This window comes from Sander vitreus, chromosome 21, assembly GCF_031162955.1.
Source record: "Sander vitreus isolate 19-12246 chromosome 21, sanVit1, whole genome shotgun sequence".
In the NCBI taxonomy this organism is placed as follows: Eukaryota; Metazoa; Chordata; class Actinopteri; order Perciformes; family Percidae; genus Sander; species Sander vitreus.
Window position 1 is genome coordinate 6,949,907 of NC_135875.1, and position 23,515 is coordinate 6,973,421.

The following is a 23,515-nucleotide window of genomic DNA, read 5'->3' on the forward strand; positions in this document are numbered from 1 at the left end:
ATACAGTATATGCTGATGAATAGCACTGAGGCTAAGGAGGCCCATGGTTGTCCCTAAAACAATATGTTGTTTTTTTCTTTTACTTTGTCACCTATCTTTATTTTATTCATTGTCAACTCACGTGAACTGAACTGACCCCCTGGTGCTCCACCGGAGCTGCTCATTGGCTAGTATTTGAGTCTGTAAGCTACTCCAGATCTAAATGTTTTTAATTGTTTGTAAGTGAAGCAAAGCATTGCTGATAACCGATAGATCAAGGTTAAAAGCACTTAAATGTTTGCCCCACCTTGCTCCTCTTCTGTACCTCATTCTTGCATATTTTATTTTGTATTATCTTGTTTTGTCTGAATTTATCAAATAATTTATCAAATTTAGAAGAGTCGTTTGTCTTCTGCCTTTACCTCTAATGATGTGTTGTGCCATAAAAGCCTTCATAATGGATCTGGAGGAGGAGCATTCATTAGACTGACTGAATGGTAATAGAGAGTAGACAAGTAGGAGAAATCACCTCTCTCTATCACATGTCTGCATACTAATGGAAGAGGGTATCCACCCTCACCAACAAGCTGAGTTCTAGATAATGCTTAATGATCATATACAGAATTAATGAGGTTCAGCACATTTTAATAAGAAAAATCTATCTGCCGAGCCCAAGGGAGACAATGACTCTACTCAATCGTTCCAAAATATAGCAGATTTAACTGTAGTCCTCATATTGTACCACAAAGAGGCAGTGTTTTCTTACTAAGTTCGATACAAGAATGTTGTTCTGTTAATATATGCGGCCACCAGATGGCAGTATTGCACAGGACATGTTAAACTACCTAAAAGTAAATGGAATTTTAATTGTATACCTACAAATAAATATAGATATATATTAAATTGGGACATCAGGAAACAATATATGTACACAGATTTACAGACTTTTTCAGACACTCAAAGCTACATAAACACACACAAACATGCAGGCCAGAATAGCCCCGTTTCACCCAGTGCTAGTATGTCAGAGGGGGAGGCTGTGGGAGGCTGTGACCTCTCAAGCCTGCAACAAGAATCCTTCTGAGAGTACTCTTTCATTGCTGGAGATTTAGATACTTATCATCGGCTCAGTGCAGGAGTGCTGGTTATGGACTGACTGTTGTCTTTAAAAGGAACAGATACAGTATCCTCACACGCCATAATCTGTAAACTCAAAATGTGTGACGGTTGAGTCTTCCATCATTCAAACAGGAAGGTTTTGTCTCCAAAAAATGGATTGGACATGCTGTACATATGTGTGTTGTGTTACTAAAAGACACAGAAATCGTGGTGGTAAGAAACATCCTTTAATGATTAAACTCAAAAGTAGCTTTGGTTATATCAAGAGCATTTGGAAGTTTAGGTGTAAACATGACAATTGAACTCTGTTGCTTTACACAAAATAGTAGGGCAGTTGTCATTAGAGGCAATCTCTTCTAACTGAACCCAGTAATGAGCATCATGCTAAAAAAAACACAGCAGACTAGCTAGTGTAAGCTCTGAATTAAATACTTTAATTCCACCACAACATAGCTCTGTTTTGGAAGGCTACAGGATGTCACCGGAGATGTCAAGTGGAGGACAGACCCTTGCTTACAGTGTTCAGAACACGTCCAAGTCCTCTTATTTCTGATGCTATGAGAGACACCGTTGACACTGAAACACTAGCTGCATGGTTTGAATAACTGGCATCTTGTGCCAACCGCCATGCCTTTCGCCCCAGTGTGTGTATCACAAGTCACATACAGCATTCACAACCATGCACATGCACGAGGCAGCTTAATTGATGTACCAGAGTCTGATGGCATACTGTAACGTAGACTTGCTTCGCTTGACTGTACACAGGAATTTACATGCAGCATGCTGCATTTCAGTTTCTGACATCTTAGATCCATCTCATAGCATATTAACACACAGATTCATCACCACAAATGGTTCGGAATTTGCTTTTAATGTCTATTCCCATTTACTGGCGGTTTTCCCAGATGATGCTTTTGTAGCCCAGAGATGTGTGTTTCAGAGTTTACAGACAGACAGCATAACAGCCTAGAAAATGACTTGAAATTCTGCATGCATCAAGTGTTAGTGTGAATCCAGTCCCTTGTAACAGTGGAATACACAGTATAAGATAATGTGAGAGTAGTTTTATTGAGTGAGTGTTTTTAAGGCTAGATTGTCATCACCATCTGTTATGAGCAACACAGCGTTTTTATACAGTAGAAGAAAAATAAACTTCTATACGTCAGTGGGCAGAGACTGCAGCATGTCAAACTTCAAGTATGTGAAACAGACATTTGTATCATCACTGCAAACCTCTCTGTCCTTTTCCTCACATATACAGTTAATACTAAATATGTTTTTCCTGTCATCTGGTGTTTTCTTATATGGCTTCAACTCAGTGGCATTTCTTTCTAGTAATGTTAAATTGATACTTTTTTCTTAGGCTATAATGCCCCACAGTGTTATTTTCTTTATGGTATTCTACTGAATAGGCAATTTGGTTTCTTGAGACTTTAACAGCCAGGTGAACACAAACATTAGAATGAGGGACAAGTAAGGCAAATAGAGCTAAAATAGAGCTTATATAAAGTAATTTCACTGTAATCTAACTCTTTACAAACTCGCAGAGTAATACTGACATTCCACTTTTGATTTAATCAGTGCACCCCCCAAACTCAGTTATTTGTTTTTTACAGTAGCTGATGAAGAAGAAAAAAAAAGAAAATAAATCAGACACTGCAATGTGAAATAGACTGTGTTCCCTAAAGAAGCAGTCAGGCACTGTATGTACAGGTGTACCTCTGTCTGATTCTTACTGTGATTAATGACTGTTTGACTCTAAACAATAACAAAGTAACTCGGTTGTAAATGATTGCTATAAGTAATAGGAATGATAAATACATAGCACCATCTTTTGTTGAAAAAAAGAAATAGAAAAATACTGAAAATAAAAACACTAAAATTTGAAAATTCACAAAATAGAAAAGGACCAAATCTATATTTCCTGGCTATGCTACATCCATGGATGTTACCACTTTTTTTGTAAAGTAAGACCATCAAAAAAATGTTCTTCCAACCCTTCTATTTCTATACATGCACTTTGGTTAATATACTAATAATTACTTTTTTTTACTAATTCTTTGGCAAAACAAAAAAGGCAAAAAACACAACAAAATAGCATCTAATTATTTCATCATTACAAACACTGAGGCACTTAATCAGCTGAAACAAAAGCTCATCCGCGTATCCATTGACAGAGCAACACAACAACTATGTACATATATGTAAAAAGTGTTATAAATAGGTTTTAAACCATAGATACTATATACATCTTTTAACTGAGACAGTATTGGTTGTTTTTTTGTTGTTGATTTTTGGTATTACCCCCCCTCGCTGTTATATGGGTGTGTTGCCTTGTGTTGCTTTGATGCTCAGGCATCAAAACTTATACTTCAGAGTGGGACTGATGACACTTGCAGTTGGACAGGGAGTTACTGGAAACACTGGGATGGAGTGATGGCTCATTCTCGCTTCCTCAAGATGACATAGATGAGTCCGCTGATCAGCGCCAAAGGGAAAGCCACCCACGCCAGGATGTAGGAGTAGCCAAAGTTGTTTGACCCCGGCACCCACTGCGGACTCATCACCGTATAGATGATGGCTCCACTCATCACAAACAAACCTGCAGGGAAGAAAAAGTGAGCACTGAGTAATGCTGACCATCATCTTGTTCAATTATCGGATCGTGTTTCTCTGCAGTATTGTGCTCTCTGTCTTGTGTCCTGAGCTGAACCTTGTCTGGCAGAGGAGGCAAGCGGGTCAGTGTTTCCCAGAAGGCATCCCTCCACACTACATCAGTGTTTCATGCTTATTGATCTCTGAGCCAGCCCTCGCAAGCCCTTCCTGCTCTGCCCACCTCCCTGGTCCGACATGGCATGATGTGTTTGTCAGACCCCCGCACTGCCAGCCTTCCTGACATTTCAACTTGTGCGGCTGGCAGCGTGCCCAGTGTCATTTCTGTTTGGCTGAGTGGGCACCTGGGTGCCAGACAAAGCGCTGGCACAGTAATGAGAGCAAACCTGGGATGTTGAAAAGGGCTGCCAAGAGAGGACACAATGGGCTGGCAGTGGAGCCACTCTCTGGCTAAAGGGCATGAAGTACAATGGACAAGTGGAGCATTAAACCATTAGTAACTGGCTCTGGCTCTCTTAATTTAATTCTCTGCCACAGCAGATGCAGTGGGATCATCTGCTTTTGGTTTATCTGTGTAGGAGGATTGGTGTACTGTACTAATCAGAGTAGTGCTGAAAAGATTAGTCATTTAATTGATTGTCAAGTGGTTGTTTGTGCAAAAATTTACAACTTCTTAAATCGGAGGTTTTGCTGCCTTTCTCTGTTTTACATTATTGGGAATTGAATGCATTTTGGTTTTGGACTGTTGCTCGAATGAAACAAGTAATTTGAAGATGTCACCTTGTAATGTGGGATATGGTCATTTGTCACCACTTGATTTAATGGACTGTATTATCAGTTGATTAATAAATAGAGAAAATGCACCCCTAAATCCAACATAAATCCCTTTTACAGTTTGTGTTGATGCTAGCCCAAAATCTACCTGTATAATGTCTATCTGATCTCGATGGATTTGTGAGGTAAGCGTCAAAGGGGGATTAAACTTACTGGCAAGGATCTGGAAGGTTCCAGTGAGGAAGAAGCGTCCGCCCTTCTGCAAAGTGAAGAGCTGGCAGAAGAAGAGGAACATAGACAGGCAGCTGAAGATGATGGACAGGATCATGAGAGCCTGTACCGCCTGAATCCACTCTGCATGGGGGAGGAGGGAGAAGAAGGAGAGTGTTGTCAATAACTGACCCACAGTCATCATTATCCAAAGGCATCATTTATATATAACATTGACTTAATGAGCGTGTGAGAAGGGGAAGGGTAAGAAGAGACAAATAAAAAAAACAAATGCCAAAGCATGCTGGTCTTGAAGCATCCTCTCACAGAGAATGTAATGTTAACTTCTGGGAATGTGTAATGGATCAATATTCATCCATAACAATGAAACCTAGGTATCTTGTTCCTAAAAGCTCTGTGCGCCCCTCACAGCAGGACTTATGACTAAATGTACCACATCAATCGTTAATGTTAGTCCTCCAAGGCCAGGATGCTAGAAGTCCATTAACCCATTAGACACCTGTATTGACAGAGAAGACCATCTGTCTATGCTATCTATTGAAGAGTGTGTGTTTGTGTCTGTGCTTCATTCGTGCCACCACGCCAGGAATCCCAGGATCCATGTCCAGGGTCCATTTCTTGTCTGGGGGTTATCCATTGCTGCGTGTGTCTCCCTGGCCTCTCAGGGTGTCCTACGTACTCATTCGTTCCCTTTCTCGATCTATCTAACTCTTCATTTTAGCTGTGGCTGCTGTTACTGTTGTGTTTTCGTGCTATAAAATGCTGCCATTCCGCAAGGTGTTTGACCAAGTAGGACCGCCTCAATCTGCTTGTGCATTAGCGGCCGCTGCATAAAGCCGCCTACGCATGATCCACAGTAAAACCGCGAGGTAGGGTGCAGAGCAGAGAGGCAAAGCGCAGTGCAGGAATGTTTGGGAATTGGTTGCACCATGAAAGGTCAGCGGCAGCTAAGTCAAAGTTGACATACTTTGAACTTTAAGTGCAGTGCACAGGGGCAATTCAGAGCAGTGCGCGGCGCCAAGGGTAGCGTTGCGCCTAGTTGGCCCACACTGCTCTCCCCATAGGAAAACAATGGAACGGCCAGTGCATAGCAGTTTTACTGCGGATCATGTGTAGGCGGCTTAAGTCCTATCAGAGCATCAGCAAATATTTCCAGACAAGCCTATAAAAAGTGGGATTTTATAATGGCTCCATTTGTACACATCCCACTGCTGAACTCTGACATTTAAATCTCTGATGCGATTCCTTCAACATTCTCAAGCATCTGTGGTTTATTGATTCTCTTGCATAATGTAAGTCAAAGGCTTGTTGTGGTTTAATGGGGGGGGGGTCTAACAACATGGAAAAATAGGCATGATGCATCATTTATTACCGCTTGTGCAACACAAAGGATGATTAGGTAATTAGACAGCTTATTTTGTGTGGTGGTATGACTTAGACTAACCACATTTTAACATTGTAGGCTTAAATGGCAAACACTACATCGCCGTGTATTTATTACTTCCCTGTCTGTGGACATTTACAAAGAGTCATGCAGTTTTCCTAGAGAAGACCTGACATATCTCTGTTATAGATTTAAAGGGAAACAGTATCTTGGATAATTGCACAGGGTTACCAGGATGGAGTCAGGTTACCTACAATAACGGTGCTACAGTAAGCTCATTGGCTTAGGGGATGAGATATGGGAGGAAACATGACACACTGCAAATCTCCATCCACAAAATGCAACCAGCACAATAATACCACACCAGAGCAACAATTAGATTCCATTATAATGATCATTTTCTCAGATGTAACATAATACTGTGTGATAATACTGTGAGAAATGGGTGAAATGTTCCATCCCTGCTCTATGAATAGTGGTCACCTATAAATACCAACAATACATCACTGCTTTCTGATAAACACACATCTTGTCCTCCTTCCTTCCTTCACTGACCAGTAGTAGGAAACAGTGACATGGGGTATTTCCTAGCATGGGGCTTACAATATCACTGATAAGCAAGTATGACTCATATTCAAAAACGTACTTGAATGCCTTGGTTTATTATCGAGGTATTGCAATGCAAAAACGTACAGAAGCATTCCAATGTAATACCAAACAGGAAACTGTTGATGTTTTCTGCCTTTTATTCTGAGGTCCTACACCCCACTGTGCTGCAGAGTAGTGCACAACAACAAACTGCTGTAGTATTTATTTCACTATGTTTATGTATTGTAGGCCTGTGTGGGAGCAGAATACATTCTTCCTCTACAGCTAATTTTAGAGTGAGTAAATTCTATTAAGTAATTTTCCTGGCTGTAAGGAAGTGATATTTAACTTAAGCTCAGCATGCGATAACTGTGACATGAGTATTTCTCACCAGGGTGTCATCAAAACCAAATGGAGCCAATATTTTTGTAACCAAGGCAACGATTTCACAGATACGTTAAAAAATAACTATGATGACCATGATTATGATTCACTTCAGAAGGAACTTGATTGCTCAGCAAAGCTTAAGAAAGCTCTACTGAACGCAGGCTTGGCCCCCACGTGAGAAAAGTCCTCTATCTTCCATCTACCAAAACCAAAGCACAGAGCGGGGCACGCGCCTTCTTAACTAAACACTGTGCTTCAGTGCGCTAATGAAAGCAAGTCAAACAAACTGGCTGCTCCATGAAGCTGTACCTGGCACAGTATGCAGGCACTGCTGCCCTGACAAAACACACACCAGCTGAGCATGGCTCATTCTAGACAAATGACATCACCCAGATGCAGCCAGCAGCTCATGCACCACTGTGACAGCACATTTAGTAGCAAAACATACAGCCGCCCAACAGTGATCTCACATGAAGTTTCTAGTTATTACTTTTAGGTCAATGGAAATGTTATTAGGTAGGGGGTCATCAAAACTAGTGGAATCTATAAACCCGTCTTTATCTTATCTAATTTAAACATGAGGTGGCTGGCTGACTGTAAATAAATAAATCTAATGCTGCAGCTGCTGCCTTAAATTGTCCCAATGATCCCTGCAAACTAACACTGGACACTATGACCTGACACTGGGCGTGACCCACCATCAGCATGCTATGTTCTGCATGAGGTAGTCCAAGGTCTCCCTGCTTTCAAACATACCATCACAGGCATGCACACGTACACGAACACGCACACGCACACGCACACACACACACACACACACACACACACACACACACACACAGATCTAAAACTTTAAATACTCTCTGCAGCCCCACCCTGATCCTCCACAACTCCCAAAACTCCTGTCACTATGGACTCCCAACACGGGACCTGAATATGGACATCACACCACGACTATTTATACAGTGGCAGCCTATCAGCTAGCACATCAACACAGCACTGCCACATTCTCTGCCCTAGATGGCACCAGAGTCCCAGAGGAGCCGTGACACACCCACAACATCAACATGGTAAATGTTGGATTTCAGCAAGTTCCAAAATTCAAGTCCCCCATTAATATCATTGTGGAAGGTTTAAACTGGTTCCAATGCTAACACGCTTTTAAGTTTAGCCCATTTTGCTTAAAGTAAACCTGAAGAGTGACTCGTCATATCTGGAGATGTATCACAGCAGAGCAATGATTGGAATGTCAAGTGTTAGCCAATGTTTTGTAAATAAATAGTTATCTTAAAGTAAAAGTAAAAGTGTAGGCATGCGTCTGACCTCCACTTGTTGCTGGATTACAGTTGTATTGTCCAGTGGCAACAGTGCAGTTTAGCCAGAGGTCTGAGGTGCTAGTTTCACCTGTCGTCCATACCTGGTGTCAACAACATACAACTTGGTCAGTAATGTGTGAAGAGCAGCACAAAATCATCATCAGAAAACAAGTTTCACTGGCAAATTCAAATTCCTAAACCACAACTATGAAGTATATCTCTAATAATGGAGACAATTTTTTTTTGTATTATTATATTTCTTCATAAGATGCCGGTTAGCTTCAACAGTGAATTTTTGTCCATTTATATTTAATCCTTAATACTTAAAAAAAAACAAATAAAAAAACATAACGACAGTTTTACTCACGCTGACAATTGTTGACACAAACAGAAGAACAAGACCAGCAACGTGCAGGAGGATGATTCCCAGTAGCAGGAGCAGCATCTTTTCAGGCGATCTGGGCAGTAATGAGAAGAAGAGAGTCTCTGTCAATGTGTGTGTGTGTGTGTGTGTGTGTGTGTGTGTGTGTGTGTGTGTGTGTGTGTGTGTGTGTGTGTGTGTGTCTGTGTCTGTCAGATTGGGACATGGGTGTGTCGCTGCAGCACATTCAACACAGACAGCCATTAGGGAAACGTTAACGGATGGCAGGATTCCCATTTATTCCCACCATGTAAAATCACATTTAAGAGAAAGTCATTTTTAATCTACAAATTACATTTAGATTTGAGCAGTACATTTGGCGACAGGATTAAACTCTAAAGCTGAGGAGGCAGGGACCACATTTCTTGTTTTTATTTATTCTAACAGACTCAAATGTGCTTGAAAAGCTTGAGTCTTTTCAAATTGCATCAAACATTCTGCTCTTTTAAAACGGCTTTAAATTGCCGACTTGTGTCATCTTCAACATGGAAACAATTTGAGTAATGAGCGTTGATCGCTACATGATATTTAAAAAGCAATATAAGAACCACTTAAAAGGTTAGCAAAGTACAATTCCGTTTACAGTAAGTGAATTTATCGAATAAAATCATTTCTTAGCGACCAAATAAGCTATTTTGTGCGATGATAGTACAGTCCTCCTGTTTGTGCGCGCAATGGGTATCCCAGCGAAAAGCGCGTTTCCTTATTTAATCCGCCAGGACCCACTCTGAACGCAGCTGACTATAAGGAAGTTCAGAAGAGAAGAGACCAAAGTCCACTTACTTAGAGCGGTAAGCTTGTATTTCCACAAAAAAAGAGGTTCAGGCTCGCAAGAAGCAAAAGCAAGTTTTTCCAAAAGAGTCCAACAGCGGTAGTCCCTCAGTTCTAAAAGTCGCTCTCAGACTAGATTGATGCCAGCGCTGACGTTCTGTTATAAAGTGTCTCATTATGGAAGAACAACGCCCTGCGTGCGTCGCTGCGTCATGGAGTGACCCTCTGGTCCACAGCCAGGGTTCCCAATATAGATGCGCCATGCGTAATAGCGCGTGGGTTGCCTTAGTTACTAACTTGCTGTATGTGTAGTGAGCTGAATGCTCGTTTGGCTGTCGTGGTAACTAAAATCAGCTATCTGCTTTCGAGGTTTTTTTCATCTTCTTCTTCTCTCTGACAGTTTCCAGCTTTTATTGCTGTTATTACAAATTACACTGCACTTTGGAAATTCACGTTATTGTTGTTGCTCAGTTAATATAGAATATGCATATTTGCATATATATTTAGCAGAATTATACGCAACATAAATTTTTTTCAAATGGTATTTTTTTTTAATTATATAGAGTAGATATTTGAAAAAATAAGTTATAAATATGTATCCACATACATAACAAAACATCTTTGTCAAGGCTTCCATGAATTTGATTGCATTTATGTCTATAAATATAGCAGAGTAAAAGAAAGGGATTTTGGAGATATTTCCCTGTAAACTCAGCTTTTTTTGTTGCCTTGGCAATTAAACATTGTTGTACTGTGGTGTAGTGGGGCTCTTTTCCCTCTGGTAGTCATGTAGTCAGCTTCGTGACTCACAGTCACAGTATGTGTGAAAGTGTGGATGTGTATGCCCAGTGCACCGCCACTGAGAGATAGCATCTGGGGCTCTCCTCTGTTTGACATGACTCATTTGCAATGGGAGTGAGATGGCGTTCCACCCTGAACAAGAATTGCAGCCCCTGTTGTTAATGTTTAAATGTACAAAAGTTCTATAAGTAGGGGTGTAACAATGAATGGAATTCCAGGAAATATATTCAGGGAGCATAGGGAGCGGTCAAAAGTGTAAACATTTAAAAGTATGAATCAACTTTCTTACATCTTCCTCCCTCTGGATCTTCTTCTGCACAGAGTAAATATATACCAGATTAACCAAAGTCTGATGTCAGTAATGGACTGATTCTTAAGTCGTACATGTTACAGGCACCATATCTAAATACATTATGATATCCATGGGTTTCTGATAACACTGGACATATTAAGTTCAACGCATAATCCTTCACTTCTGCAAAATGTCAACAACTGATTTCAGACTCTGCACAGAAAATTTTGAGCTTCTTCGATGGGCAAATCATATGAGACGTCTTCGCATCTGCCGGCTGGTAGAGGAGCTTAGAGCTGTCTGAACTTTGATAGCCCCTGTCAACATCCACTCTATTCTTCACCACTCAGCTCACACTCCCTAGATGCCTCTGCATGTGTTTCTCACACTCGCATGAAAACAGAGGCCTTTCTGCTGGGCTCATGTCCACACAAACATGAAAGGGACAGTTCTAAGACCAGATCGCAGCCATGAAGTGCTGCTCTGAGTAAGAGCTTTGCTGCTGCTCAGTGATCAAAGTATGTGACATTCTTGGTCAGAAGCTGCATAGACGTATCTCTTTGTCGGATATGATTGTTCTGTTGTTTGTAGCTGTTATTTGTATTTGTGTAACTCTGGTTATGTTGTTTACTGAATCATCAGGTCTTAACTCTGATCATATGAGCGGTGATCTGGTCAACAGTAAAGGTTTACAGTGACTTGTAGATGAGAATTCTTGTTAAAAGTGTGGCGTAGCTGTGCAAGCGCTCCCCATCCCTTATATGTCAATGTTTGTAAAAGTCTGACAATCAGTGGGCTGAGTGGACATGGGAGTGTTAACTTTACTGCGTTTGTAAAGCCGGGGTTGGGCTAAACTCTCTGGGGAGAGCCACATAACAAACATTCAGGTGGAGATACTGAATAATGTTACATCTGGAACGGCGTCTAACATTTCACCTCCGTCGTTAAAATGCTACGACTTATCTTCGCGTTAGCGCGGCAGACAGTGAGAGTGCATACCAAAACCATAGATAGGACCTCTGCCAGGGGGCATGAATCTGGAGAGTAGACGTGATTGAGTTTCAGTAACTCCATCCACATACCAATACAGAGAAGAGTGTTTAAGCAGATGTGGCGATCATAAGTGATGTTTTTGTTTTTTTACCAAATTAATCCCACAAGATCTGTAAAACAAAGCAGCATTAGAGATAATGTAGCAAAAAGACCAAAGATTGGCCCTTGTCCTTGACTCAATTAGATTCCATTCTTGCTGATTTTAAAATAATGTGACAGGCTGCCTTCTTTCACTTGATTGCATTATGTGCAATTTCCCTTATATTGGCTCAAATCACAATCCATTTGCTGTGATGAATAAAAAGCTCATACTCACAGTAGATATTATTCAGCTCAACTTCGATTCAGTGGATCCAGCTGATTCTCCTTGCAGGTTAGAGGGAAGGCCTATCTGTGTCACTGTTTAATCAGGCCTTTCTGCCTTGTGTGTGTCAGATGCTGACGGCTGTCGGTCAAAGGTGGGTCAGTCCTTGTGTCCTTTCATCGGCATGTGAAGTGCCGCTGTCTGTCGGACCACTGAGTTGCAGTAGTTTAATAGCTCCCCTCCTACTGCAGCCGTGTCTGAGTCGGACTGCCCCTCTCTCGACACACATCGTCTGGCACCAATCTACCTAACTGTTTACTCAAACTCACACATACAGTACTTGCATGCACATATGTGATAGTTCTAAAGCGCAAGACAGAAATCACATGATGCCAGTAACTACAATTATAATACAAAGGACACAAAGAACACAAAGGAGGGCAAACAAATAGGGGATACAGACAGGCTGAAAGAGAGATGAGAGGTAAATACAGTCTGTTTGTTTGTGTGTCCATAAGTTTTGAGCTACTCACAACCCTTGTCTTGTCATCACACTTTAATCAGACGAGACACAGAGTGATGACAACAAAGGAGTAAACTGAGCCCTGTCCCTTAAAATACACTAAATACACAACAGATTGGCTTTGATGTGAGTACAGACTGTGCCTGTGGGTCGAGTTAACAAGATAATTATTAAATGTAGCCAGTGCAAAAGTGAAGGGTTTCTAAAATCATACCAAAGTTGTCATGCCATTGCTATAATATATATGTTAATAAATCAGTTACTTAATTCTAATTATAAGCCTAAAATCTTACTATTTGTGATGCTCATCAGCAAACTCGGGCATTGAAATGTGTGTCATTCTGACTTTACTGCAATCACACAGTCATGATTCACACATTATCCTGTGACATTCAATTTGTAAATGGTGAAAGATGTGGCTGGAGTAAAAGCATGACAGGAAGGTCACCAGCCATGAAAATGTAAGAAAATGAAAATGTTTGACCAGTTCCGTTTTTTATTGTGCTGTGATTCTTCCCTTGGAAACAGACGAAGAAATTAAAAAAAATCTATTAAATGTGGCTTTAAGCCGGACCACAGTGCATAACTCTGTCATCCTCACCCCACTATGATTCAGCAGGAAAGACTGCAGTACTGTAGCTTGACTTCTGTGTCGCTCTATTATCCACCCACTCCTCTTTCTATGGAGAATGTGAAGAATTGGACTCACAGATCAATGTTATAGATTGTTCCAGAATTCGACTCAGTTACACAAATGACCCACAAGACCACTCTACATTGTACCGTACTGTATGTACCAGTCCTTGTGGCTGACCTCCGAACTTTGGTTAGCAGTTAGGCTTCTCTGGCTTATCTCGACTCCCTGATTGGAGACACAGTTATGTGCAGAATGCTGGGGGAAATAATGTTGATTAAATAAAAGTTTAGGGAGGCAAAGATTTCTCACGTGAGCAGGTTATCAGCAGACTCAACCACGGAGCCACTGTATGCAAGGTTGGCAGTTGGGATGGAAAACCACATAGAATATAAAATGTCTTATCAGTCTGTGTCCAGCTTCCTCTCTCTAGAGTTAGTCTAGAACAGTTACTGGGCCGATTACTCAACAGAATACCGCTTAGTTTCTTTTTCTTGTTTCATCCTAGCGTACAGTAATAGACAGCCCAACAATAGAGCGGCCAAACAGCCTCTAGAGAAAACTCAGAGCTTTGGCAAAGATCCAAAAAGCAGCAGGAAGAGCTGGTTCCCATGAATGTTTAGTGTTCAGTCCAAAATGAGCTCTCAAGCAGTTTGAGATGACTGGAGATGAAGTGATGAATGTTTTATATAATTGAGCGAGAGGCATTTAAACTAGATATTCCAGTAAAAGTCATGTTTAGGTAATTTGGATTCCACCCATCAATTATGATCCAGACACATGTTTTTGGGAATAATTTGTTGCTTACATACAGTATCATCCCCATTCGATTTACATAACATTGTAATTGAATATTTCTTAATGTAGTGCTGATCATGCAGTTTTACATGCACATATGTAGTATTTAGTGTATTTCATGTTTTTGAGTTTCTTTTTGTAGTTGAAGCTGGATTAGCGCTTTTAAGTATGAATTGCTTTGGAGAAGATTCAATTTACTTATACCTGGTTACTGACTCAGGGTATTAGACAAAGAGCCTACATTAAGTGCTAGATGCTTTTTAGCCTCTTGATGTAGCCTAGATGGACATTTATTGTAACAATGTGGTTGAAATTCACCACTCTCAACAACCCTGTTTCCGTCAGCACCAAGAAGTCAATTTGTTTTTTGCAAAGAAACCTCAGATTAACCCACAGTACGCTACTTGCTCAATACTTCAGGTGTTGGTGGAGACCAAAACAGAGCTAAAATGCAAGCAAATGTTGCACTTACATTCGTCAGTTGGCTAGAAATATGACTCCTATAGGATGATAATGTTGCTCTGTTTCTACTTGATGTGTATGTAGGCTATTTTGTTAAAACATCATTTCAAAATGGAATAATATGTCAGGGCTGTGAGTCTGTTTTGGAGATTTCCCATCTAGTGGCCATCATTATAACTAACCAACAGATTAGCATTTGTTTGTCAATTAAGAAACACTACATTGGCATACTTTGAGTAAAGCAAATAGTCTCCATGACGTCCAACCACTTCACCAATTCAGTGATGCACACTCAGGCCAAGTCTGTAATTACAGCACAGAGTAAGAAACCCTCGGTTGAGGACACCAGTCTCAAGTGATCTGCGATCAGCTCTTTAGTATGGTATGGTGGTATGTAAGAAACATAAAATAACATGGGGCAAAGGGCATCTATAACAAGAACGGGGTGTTAAGAATAAACTTCTAATATGTTTGGACTGCGGTGAGAATTCCAGAGTACATTCCCCATATGCGGGGGTGGTAGAGGAGGTGAAACGGGAAGGACTTTTTGTGTTCCATCCAAACAGAGACTTGTACCCTCAATGAGACAGAAATGGGTTAATTCCACTTAAGTGAACTGATTCTATGCGTACCTCCATTATATTTTTCTGAGCCGGAGTTGGAAGGGGAAAACAAAAGGGGACAGATAAGGGGGGTAGAAAACCCTCAACTCTCTGCTATCTGTCAGTATGTTTAATCACAAGGTGATGAGAGCAGAGAGTTTTTTGATCTAAGCTAGACAACAGGGGGCCTTTCTTTGCAATACTAGGGCTCAGGAATGTGCCTGGGCACAGGAGTGAGACTACATATACTCTCACAGTAAACACACACTGCATGTAGGAAACCATGGCAGAGACCTCCTGCAGTTGACTTGCTCCTGAAAGTTTTAATCAAACACGATGCTGTTTGCACAGCAGAGAGAGTTCACTGTGACAACACAGTTGTAAAACATTACACCTAAATCAGAGTGTAAGTTGCACACACGTACACTAAGTGGTTCATCTCTATTGTCACTCCCTCCCTCCTGTTAGGAATCTGTATAACCAAACTACTCTATTAACACAAGAGATGTCATCATGCTTTTACTTGAAGCCACTGAAAGGATTTAGGTGGAACCAGATTTCATGACAGATTTGAGCAAAAGTTCAGATGCCAGGTAGCATCTCTTATCTGTGATTACAATGCCAGTCCAGCTGGCGTCTGTCTCCAACCTTCATTCATTTTGTTAACCGACACTCACTCAAACTGAGACATATTTTGGTATATAGTCTTCCCACTGGTGCTACAAGATAGCACGGATATGAAACAGAAATTGAATGCAGAGGATTCATCAAAGAATTAGAAATCAGAAAATACAATTATGCCTTGTGATGTGATCTCTGCTTTGCTCTGATAGTGGTGATCAAGTAAGCGACGTGGTGACTACTGTACAGACAACATTAAACTAAACAGTACTGGTGATTCGAGCAAAGTTTACGTTCCTCAGTGAAGCCAAAGGTTACTTCAGTAGTAGTCTCGCATTGCCAGACCTTCCTCCACAGCGCTGCGAAGGAGGGTCTGGCTAGTCCAGGATGGGAGAAAAACATGCTCTGGTTTATTGGCATTTCTTTAAATCAATCACAATCGTCATCGGCGGTGCTAAGCGCCGGACAGAGCCATGGTGCCGCTGCAAAATATCCTCGGGAAGGAACTTATTTTGGTGGAACATGTATACGTTCAAAAGTTGTTTTAGTCGTGCAACAGAAAACTCAGATTGGACAGCTGGTCTAGCTAGCTGTCTGGATTTACCCTGCAGAGATCTGAGGAGCAGTTAACAATAGTCCTCAAAAATCGAACGGAGTTCAAAATTCCAACACAAAGAAAGCGGAAGGGAACTGACATCCGGCCGAAAAGAGAGACATAACTTCGGCGAGACAGAATTTCCGGCGGCACCGGAGCAATCCCGGAAGTGGAACGTCGTGCATATAGACTACTTCAGTAGTGGAAGGTTTGGGTCTGAAGTGTGATAGTGTTTATGTGTGTTCAGAGATGATTTAACCTCTGAAAGGTGTAGGCTGAATAAACAAAATTAAATGAAACACTCCGCATATTTAAATGTGTGGGAACAAGCCCGGGTTAAATCATGATGGCACCAGGGAACGGAGGGGTGGAGATGAATGGTGAAGGAAAGAGGCCAATGAGAAGTGAGTGGTATGGGGCTCAAGTCCTACAGTATAAAATGGGTGTGGGGTTTCATACATGTTTGCACAGCTCCTCCTATGGGTGAGGCGATGAGTAATGGGTCATTAAAGAAGGATGGTAAAAACACAAAGATCGTTCAAAATCCATTTGTCTATGTGCAACAAACTAATCCGGGGGCTTCTTTAAGGTGACATTCAGGTCAGTTTACGCTGACAGATCTGAGTAAGCCTTCAGAGATGTGTGTGTTTGTCTTTGTCTTGAGTTTAGACTCTAGAGAGTCTAGTTTCCAGTATTTTGAAAGGATAAAGACTTGTATTATGCAGTAAATTGACCATGCAAAATCAAAGCATTAGGAGACATTGAGTAGTGCCTGATTAATCACAATGGTAGTACATTCTTCAACATCACAACATTTTAAGTATTTTTTTTTATTCATCTTATAAATACATTACAGGTACAATACTCAAAATTAAGATAATGTATTGTTTATAATCAAATTTTGACATCATTGCCTGTAAAGTTTAGTCATTTTGTTCACATTCAAATCATCCACAACACCCTCAAAATCACTCCAAAACTATTAAAACAGTAACAGTAACCAATTATATTGGTCCTCCAAACACTCCCTTTTCTAAGACCTGATTTAGGTGTAGCCCACCAGACGGGGCATGCTGGGAAAGGTCTTGCGCATGCTCATGCACTTTTCCTGGTCCAGGAAGAGTGAGTTGGCCTTGATGGACAGGTCATGCTCCAGGGTCACTTTGGTCTTGACCAGAGTCTGCAGCGTGTTCTCAGCCTCCATCAGCCTCTCCTGGAGCTTAAACATTGTGTCCTCGATCTCTCTCACCTCACTCACAAGTCTAAATGAGGAAGCATAACGAGAAGCAGCTTACTGTTAAAATTGTAGGAGAGAGAAAGAGGTGAAGGAAACCTTTTCAGCCCCAGGAAATATGCAATTAAGTGACACTTGGTACTACAGACTGTAGAATGATTTTTTGATGTAATACTGTTGTAGTTTAAGAGATATTGTAGTCAGAGATAGGCTAAAACACCATCAAATGTATCTTGACACAAAAGACACATTTATGTACATTATGTGGCAATAATTTAGTTCCGCTTTGTCACTGATCAACGTCTCATGAAGGAAGCTTAAAAGCGCTAAAAGGGAAAAATACAAAAAGTATTTTTCAGCTTTTGACAAATTGTGAAAGTGCATTGCATCCACTCACTGTTTGTTAAATATGTTTTAATGTATCTTAGGTAGATTGTAGTCAAGCAATGAGAAATCAAGTGCCAAAATAAGTACAATTTCATTAATGTTATTATCATTAATCATTGTGCGACAAGCAAAACGTGTTTTTGATAAAAAAGCGATTGAATGCATTTCTGTTAGAAAATTCTGGTCATTCTGGATTCTAATTGTGTGGATAATCATGTTGACTAGCAAGCAAAAAAGACCATCTATCACCAATAGTGTATCCCCAGTTTTACCACACCATCAACATACTCAAATTGCCCACTGGCGAAGCAATAATATTTGCAGAGCTACAGTACCTGTGGTGTGGGTTGTCCCTGCAGAGTTCTATGTTGGGCCTGCGGGTCCTCTCCTCCAGCCTAGTTTGGGCCACTTTCAGCGGGCACTCTTTGTCTCTGATGGCCTTCTTGAGAGACTCAATCAGCATCTCTGTCTGGAAGATCTCCTGCAGAGTCTGTGTGATGACAAAAATAAAATGACAGAAAAAAACAATTGATTGTTAAATCATGGTAGTAACAGCTGAGTGTCTCATTCATGAAAATAGTAGTCAGGTAGTGTAAAGGAGGAACTCAATGATGGAAGCAGAGAACAAGTAAACACTGTACACTGTGGGGTTTGAATCAGCTGAGCACAGTGCTGCACAGTGGCCTGCTTTGTCCAAACCCATTTGATGTAATTTAATTCCAGCGAATCACTACTTCTCCTTGCAACTGACAGTGACTGAGGTTTATTAAGGACTGTGTGTCTCACATCACAGCTGCTGTCAGTTTTCCAACCCATCCAACAGCTGATGTGGATTCGAAGTTTAACCCCCAGCAATTAACCCAAGAACAATGGGATCTAGTGTGAATATGACACAAGCAATTAAGGGGCATTTATTACCATTCCTCTTTTTTGAGAAATATTTTACAGTAAACATGCAAATAATCAAGACAAGACAAATTTCCCCTACAGACCATGCGGCAGACAATAAATTATTACCTTATTTTACATTCTGCATTTTGTGCAAATTTCTTGCAGACAGTGCTGAATATAGCACATGATCTCTTCCTAATAAGTGACAAATTTAGTAACCCACTGATGGAAGAGAGTGAAAGAATTTTTACTTAAATCAGAGCCATGTGATATGATTGCCTCTGTAAAGCCACTTTTTTTCATAATCCAGGCGGTTTACTACTTATTAAGTGAAACACCAGAAGGCAGAACTCTGATAAATAATTAAATAAAATGAAATAGATTCTGATACATCACATCATGCAACCAAGATAGAAGTTATTGATAGACAAACATAACAATTCTGTATTGTCTTTTATGAATTGAGGCCATGTAGAAAAGGTGACGACCTTAGCCAGGTGTGTCTGCAGGCTGTTCTTAGCATCAGCGATTTCTGATATGCGGTTTGTGAAGGCTACGTTAGCATTGTTGAACTGGTTCCACATTTCGTTGGACGTGGTGTTTAGCAGGATCTCTATCTCGTCCCTGAGCTTGTGGGAGGCAGCTCGTTCGCTCTGGGAGTGCAGGATGTTATCGTCTGTGAACTTGGACCACGAGTCCGGCAGAGAGAGTCTGACAAAAAGAACGACATACATTTTTTGGCAGTTGATCCTCTCACTGTCTTTGAACATGCTGTATATGGAGAAGGCTTGGGCAAGTGTCAGATACTTTCTAGCAATGCTAGCAGTGTGGCTCTAGGGAGGCAATATTGGTCTGTTGGTTGGTCCACCACTTTGGTCCAGACTGAAATATCTCAACAACTAGTAGATGTATTGAACAGACATTCACTGTCCCCAGAGGAGGAATCCTACTGACTTTGCTGATCTCCTGACATTTCCTCTACTGCCAGCATGAGGTTGACATTTGAGTGTTTGACTGAAATGTTTTGACTATTAGATATATTGCCCTGAAATTGCCTAGACATTCATGTCCCCATCAGGATGAATTGTAATCAATTTGCTGATCTCATGACTTTTCATCTAGCACCAACATGCTAACATGCTAATGTAAAATAGTAAACATTATAAACAATGTACCTGCCCAACATCAGCATGTTAGCATTGTCATTGTGAGCATGTTAGCATGCTGATGTTAGCAATAGGCTCAAAGCACCACTGTGTCTTAGTATGGCCTCAATGAGCTGCTGGCATGGCTGTAGACTCATTAGGATATGTTTGAACCTCGTTTGAGAACAAAATAGGACAGCAGCCAATTTTGCTTTCAAAGACTGTCAAAGGCTTCTCTGTGATTGACAATTTAACAGAACAGCCCAGTCTGGTATTCCAACCGGTTTAAACAAACATGAGCAATTGTTAGCAGCTGTTTTTGAAGTGATGAAACAGATCAATTAATATTTGATCACATTAACCTATACTCACGAGGGGTCTAGTCTTTCAATCCCTCTGTAGTAGCTGATACCGTCAGATGTGTTCCTTAGATAGTGACACCTGTCATCTATCCTCTGAGCTGTCACTTTGTCATTCATGTCTCTTTCCAATTCGTGCTGGGCTGCTCGGTTTGACCTAAGGGAGCGATAAATCAAGCACATGTCAAATGATAAATCAAATGCATGTCAAATGATGAATCAAATGCATGTCAAATTTCATTGTTTGGGAAATTATGATTAGATCCTGAATTAGAATCCTGCCTTTAGTAATACTTTGTAAATCTTTTTCAGACTCACGCCAGCTGAGCGATGGCTCTGTCCAGATGTCGCCTCATCCTTTCCTGACATGACTTGATGACTTCCGCTTCCTTGTTGCAAAGCAGGTAAATAAAATAGCCTTATTTCTTTTCCAAAGTTGCTTTTAGAAGTCACACACATACTCACACCGCTGCTTTAATGTTACCTTAATGAGGTCTTTCTCTACATCATCATGTACCAGATCAATGGACATTCGCTTCTCTCTGTGGTACAAACACTCTTGAGACACCTGTTGACAAAGTGATCATGACTAAAACAAGTTGAGATGGTTGTATAAAGAGTATAATTAAAGTTCACTCAATATGCAGCATTTTCTTCATTGTGACATTTGAATAGGTGAGCAGGTATGTCATATAAGTACAGTATATGTCGGTGTATGCATATATAGTGCAATGTATCAGCTTCATTCTCCAGTTTCAGTTAGCTGGAGAAGTCTCTAAGAAAGCCTCCTGCCATATGATCTTAGCCTAGAAAGGTGTCTATGTCATCAGATCTCCACCCAGGTCAAGTTGACTCACTCTGGGTGAGACAAATGACCAGTGGTTCTTTACCAGGACACTGAGATGACATAATTAAGAGTTTGACCCAGCAAAAGCATTGCTGCATTTGTAAGTTGTGTAAAAGACCAGACAGACACTGTTGCTACAACTAAACCAGGAACACTAGTCAAAACTGTTTTTACCACAGCGACTGTGTCACACCCTGAGACATGATATGTTAATATGAGTGCAATAAACTAAGGCCTGAGGCAAATGCAAATTGTCCTTGCAGAAATGTCAATATTTCCTGCAAAATGTTCCAATAACAAAACAACACAATCAGATATTACTTACCAGACAGGATAAATTCAAGGTAACTCACACACTCATGTATTCCTTCCACCCTCACCTGAAGGGGCCCCTCAGTCTCTGCCAAGGCTCTCTCCAGCCTCCTCTTGACTTCAGTGAGAGCTGCTATCTCTGTCACCATGTTGTCAATCTCATGGCTCAGCTCAGACCTCCAGAAGACAACGTCATTGAGCCGCTCGCCAATGTTCTTGCTGGTGTTCTCCTGGGTTCGTCTGGTCAGCTGCTCCTTATCCTGCATCAGCCTCATGGTGTCTCTCCTCAGTCTCTCTGCGCTCTTTCGGGACGACTCAGACTCCCTGTAGTTGCTTATGTTGGACTTGTACCAGTCGTCAGGAGTGTAGCGGGTGGACAGAGCTGTCCTGTTGGATGGGTAGAACATGGTCTTGGCTCGAACCAGATCTAAATTCCCTCGCTGTAAAGAAGAGGGGGGTGGGACAGTGCTGCTCTTGTAATAGCTGTTGGTCCTCCACAGGTTGGCACTGGAATTCATGGCCAAGGCAGGCTGGGTGTTGCGATAGCTGGATGCCATTGTGGAGATAGCAGGGAGGAAGTGGCTGGTTTTTGGCCGAGCATATGTGGCTGTTAGAGTGGATCCAAAAAGCTCCATTTTTGACTCCCCTTAGGGTGCTCCTGGTTTTCACAAAATGTATTTACATCAGCTCAATGTGTAGGCTTGTGAATTGTCTTTACATTTAAATGCAGATATAATGTTGAACTTTTATAGATCCAAGACATTTAGATAAATGATCAGATGTGAAGTACATTATATAACTCCATTTGTATCATTAAAGTCAATAGGGAAAAGAATCAACAATTAAATGACAAAAAAAGCATAACAACTGAAAATGAAATGGCTTACCAAGATGAACAAATGGATACTCAGAGTCTCGATGCAGTCTGGCTTCCTCTCAGCTGTGCTTACCTGGAAATGAGATCAAGAACGCACTAAAGGAACCGACATGCATAATAGATAGAGAAGTTTGCAAGTCATTCATTCAGCCAGCCAATGGTGCACAGTCCTGAGCTGCAGGAGCTGGCCTGTCCAAGATTTCTGTTGTCACAGAAGCAGTTGCCATAGGTTACTAAAACACTGTGCCTGGGATTTTCAGATTAATGGTGCGCAGGTGCCTTTACAATACTTTGTTCAAATAAATATATTGGGAAAAAAATGTCACTACAGTGTAGATAACATTTGTACGTTTGTAATTTTTCTTTTCTTATTTGTTTTTTTATTCTCTGAGCGGCTGCGTATTGGCTCACTGCAACTTGAAATAACAACAAATCCTTGGCAATATAATCCCACATAGTTTCTGTGAATTTGTATATATGACGACCTTGACTGATGCTGCTCTGCAAATTGTTCTTGCCTTCTTCTTAACTTAGTAATTAACTTGGCAAGTTCACATTTTATACACGTCATCTCCCTTGAAATTTGGAGAGCAATCTGAGCTTTGTCTTCAAAGCAGAGGAGTTCAGTTGGTTGCCAGGCAATATAAGATAGCTCACCGTCACCCTGAGATGCTAGCTGTCTGTATAGATTACAGTCACCTGTTTAATGATTCATGCCACAGGAAGAGTCCACACGAACCCCTGTAGCATAGAATAATAATCTGTGTTGTGTTACCTACCATTGGACATGAGGATCATTTACACTAATCTGTTCTGAAGGGGCAGGGCTGGACAGAAGATAGCCTGGTTTCCACTACAGAGACAAGCAAAGCTGTACTCAGGAGTTACTCAGCTGGTCTATGTTCATCACAGAATTCTGACCAAACAACATATACACATATTAGTGCTTTGTGTATTGCCAACACAGCTTGCCATATACCCTACAATGGTGCTTACATGTTCATTAATACAGGGTTGTCATCATGTCTGGTAAATATTGTCATGCCAGACTTTGCTGTGCTTTCCTTAAAAAAGGTGAGGAGAGCTTTTCAATTAGCCATACATACTGTATATACCAGTAAAGGATTTCCTAGCCATTTCCTTTCACTAAGGAAATCCACATTTTATGACCACGTATGTATGCGGTATTGACAGA

The 23,515-nt window shown here is 40.9% G+C and overlaps 2 protein-coding genes across 3 annotated transcripts; both read right to left on the bottom strand.

Annotated features, from left to right (window-relative positions):
* Positions 1–1,309: 1,309 nt before the first annotated feature.
* Positions 1,310–9,767, bottom strand: pmp22b (peripheral myelin protein 22b). The gene is made up of 5 exons (XM_078279446.1): positions 9,596–9,767; positions 8,759–8,849; positions 8,399–8,492; positions 4,699–4,839; positions 1,310–3,700 (listed from the first exon to the last, which is right to left on the bottom strand). The coding sequence occupies exons 2-5, from the start codon at positions 8,834–8,836 to the stop codon at positions 3,540–3,542; spliced, it is 474 nt and encodes a 157-aa protein (XP_078135572.1). The 5' UTR covers positions 8,837–8,849; positions 9,596–9,767; the 3' UTR covers positions 1,310–3,539.
* A 7,322-nt stretch (positions 9,768–17,089) lies between these two features.
* tekt3 (tektin 3) lies at positions 17,090–22,430 on the bottom strand. Of its 2 annotated transcripts, none has more exons than XM_078279144.1 (8): positions 22,331–22,430; positions 21,512–22,101; positions 20,769–20,852; positions 20,603–20,673; positions 20,298–20,441; positions 19,269–19,491; positions 18,225–18,379; positions 17,090–17,530 (listed from the first exon to the last, which is right to left on the bottom strand). In XM_078279144.1, exons 2-8 carry the CDS (start codon positions 22,076–22,078, stop codon positions 17,314–17,316), a joined length of 1,461 nt encoding a protein of 486 aa, XP_078135270.1. In that variant the 5' UTR covers positions 22,079–22,101; positions 22,331–22,430; the 3' UTR covers positions 17,090–17,313. The 2 variants fall into 2 exon arrangements, with proteins under 2 accessions (XP_078135270.1, XP_078135269.1); XM_078279143.1 differs by having other exon boundaries at positions 21,485–22,101.
* Positions 22,431–23,515: the final 1,085 nt, after the last annotated feature.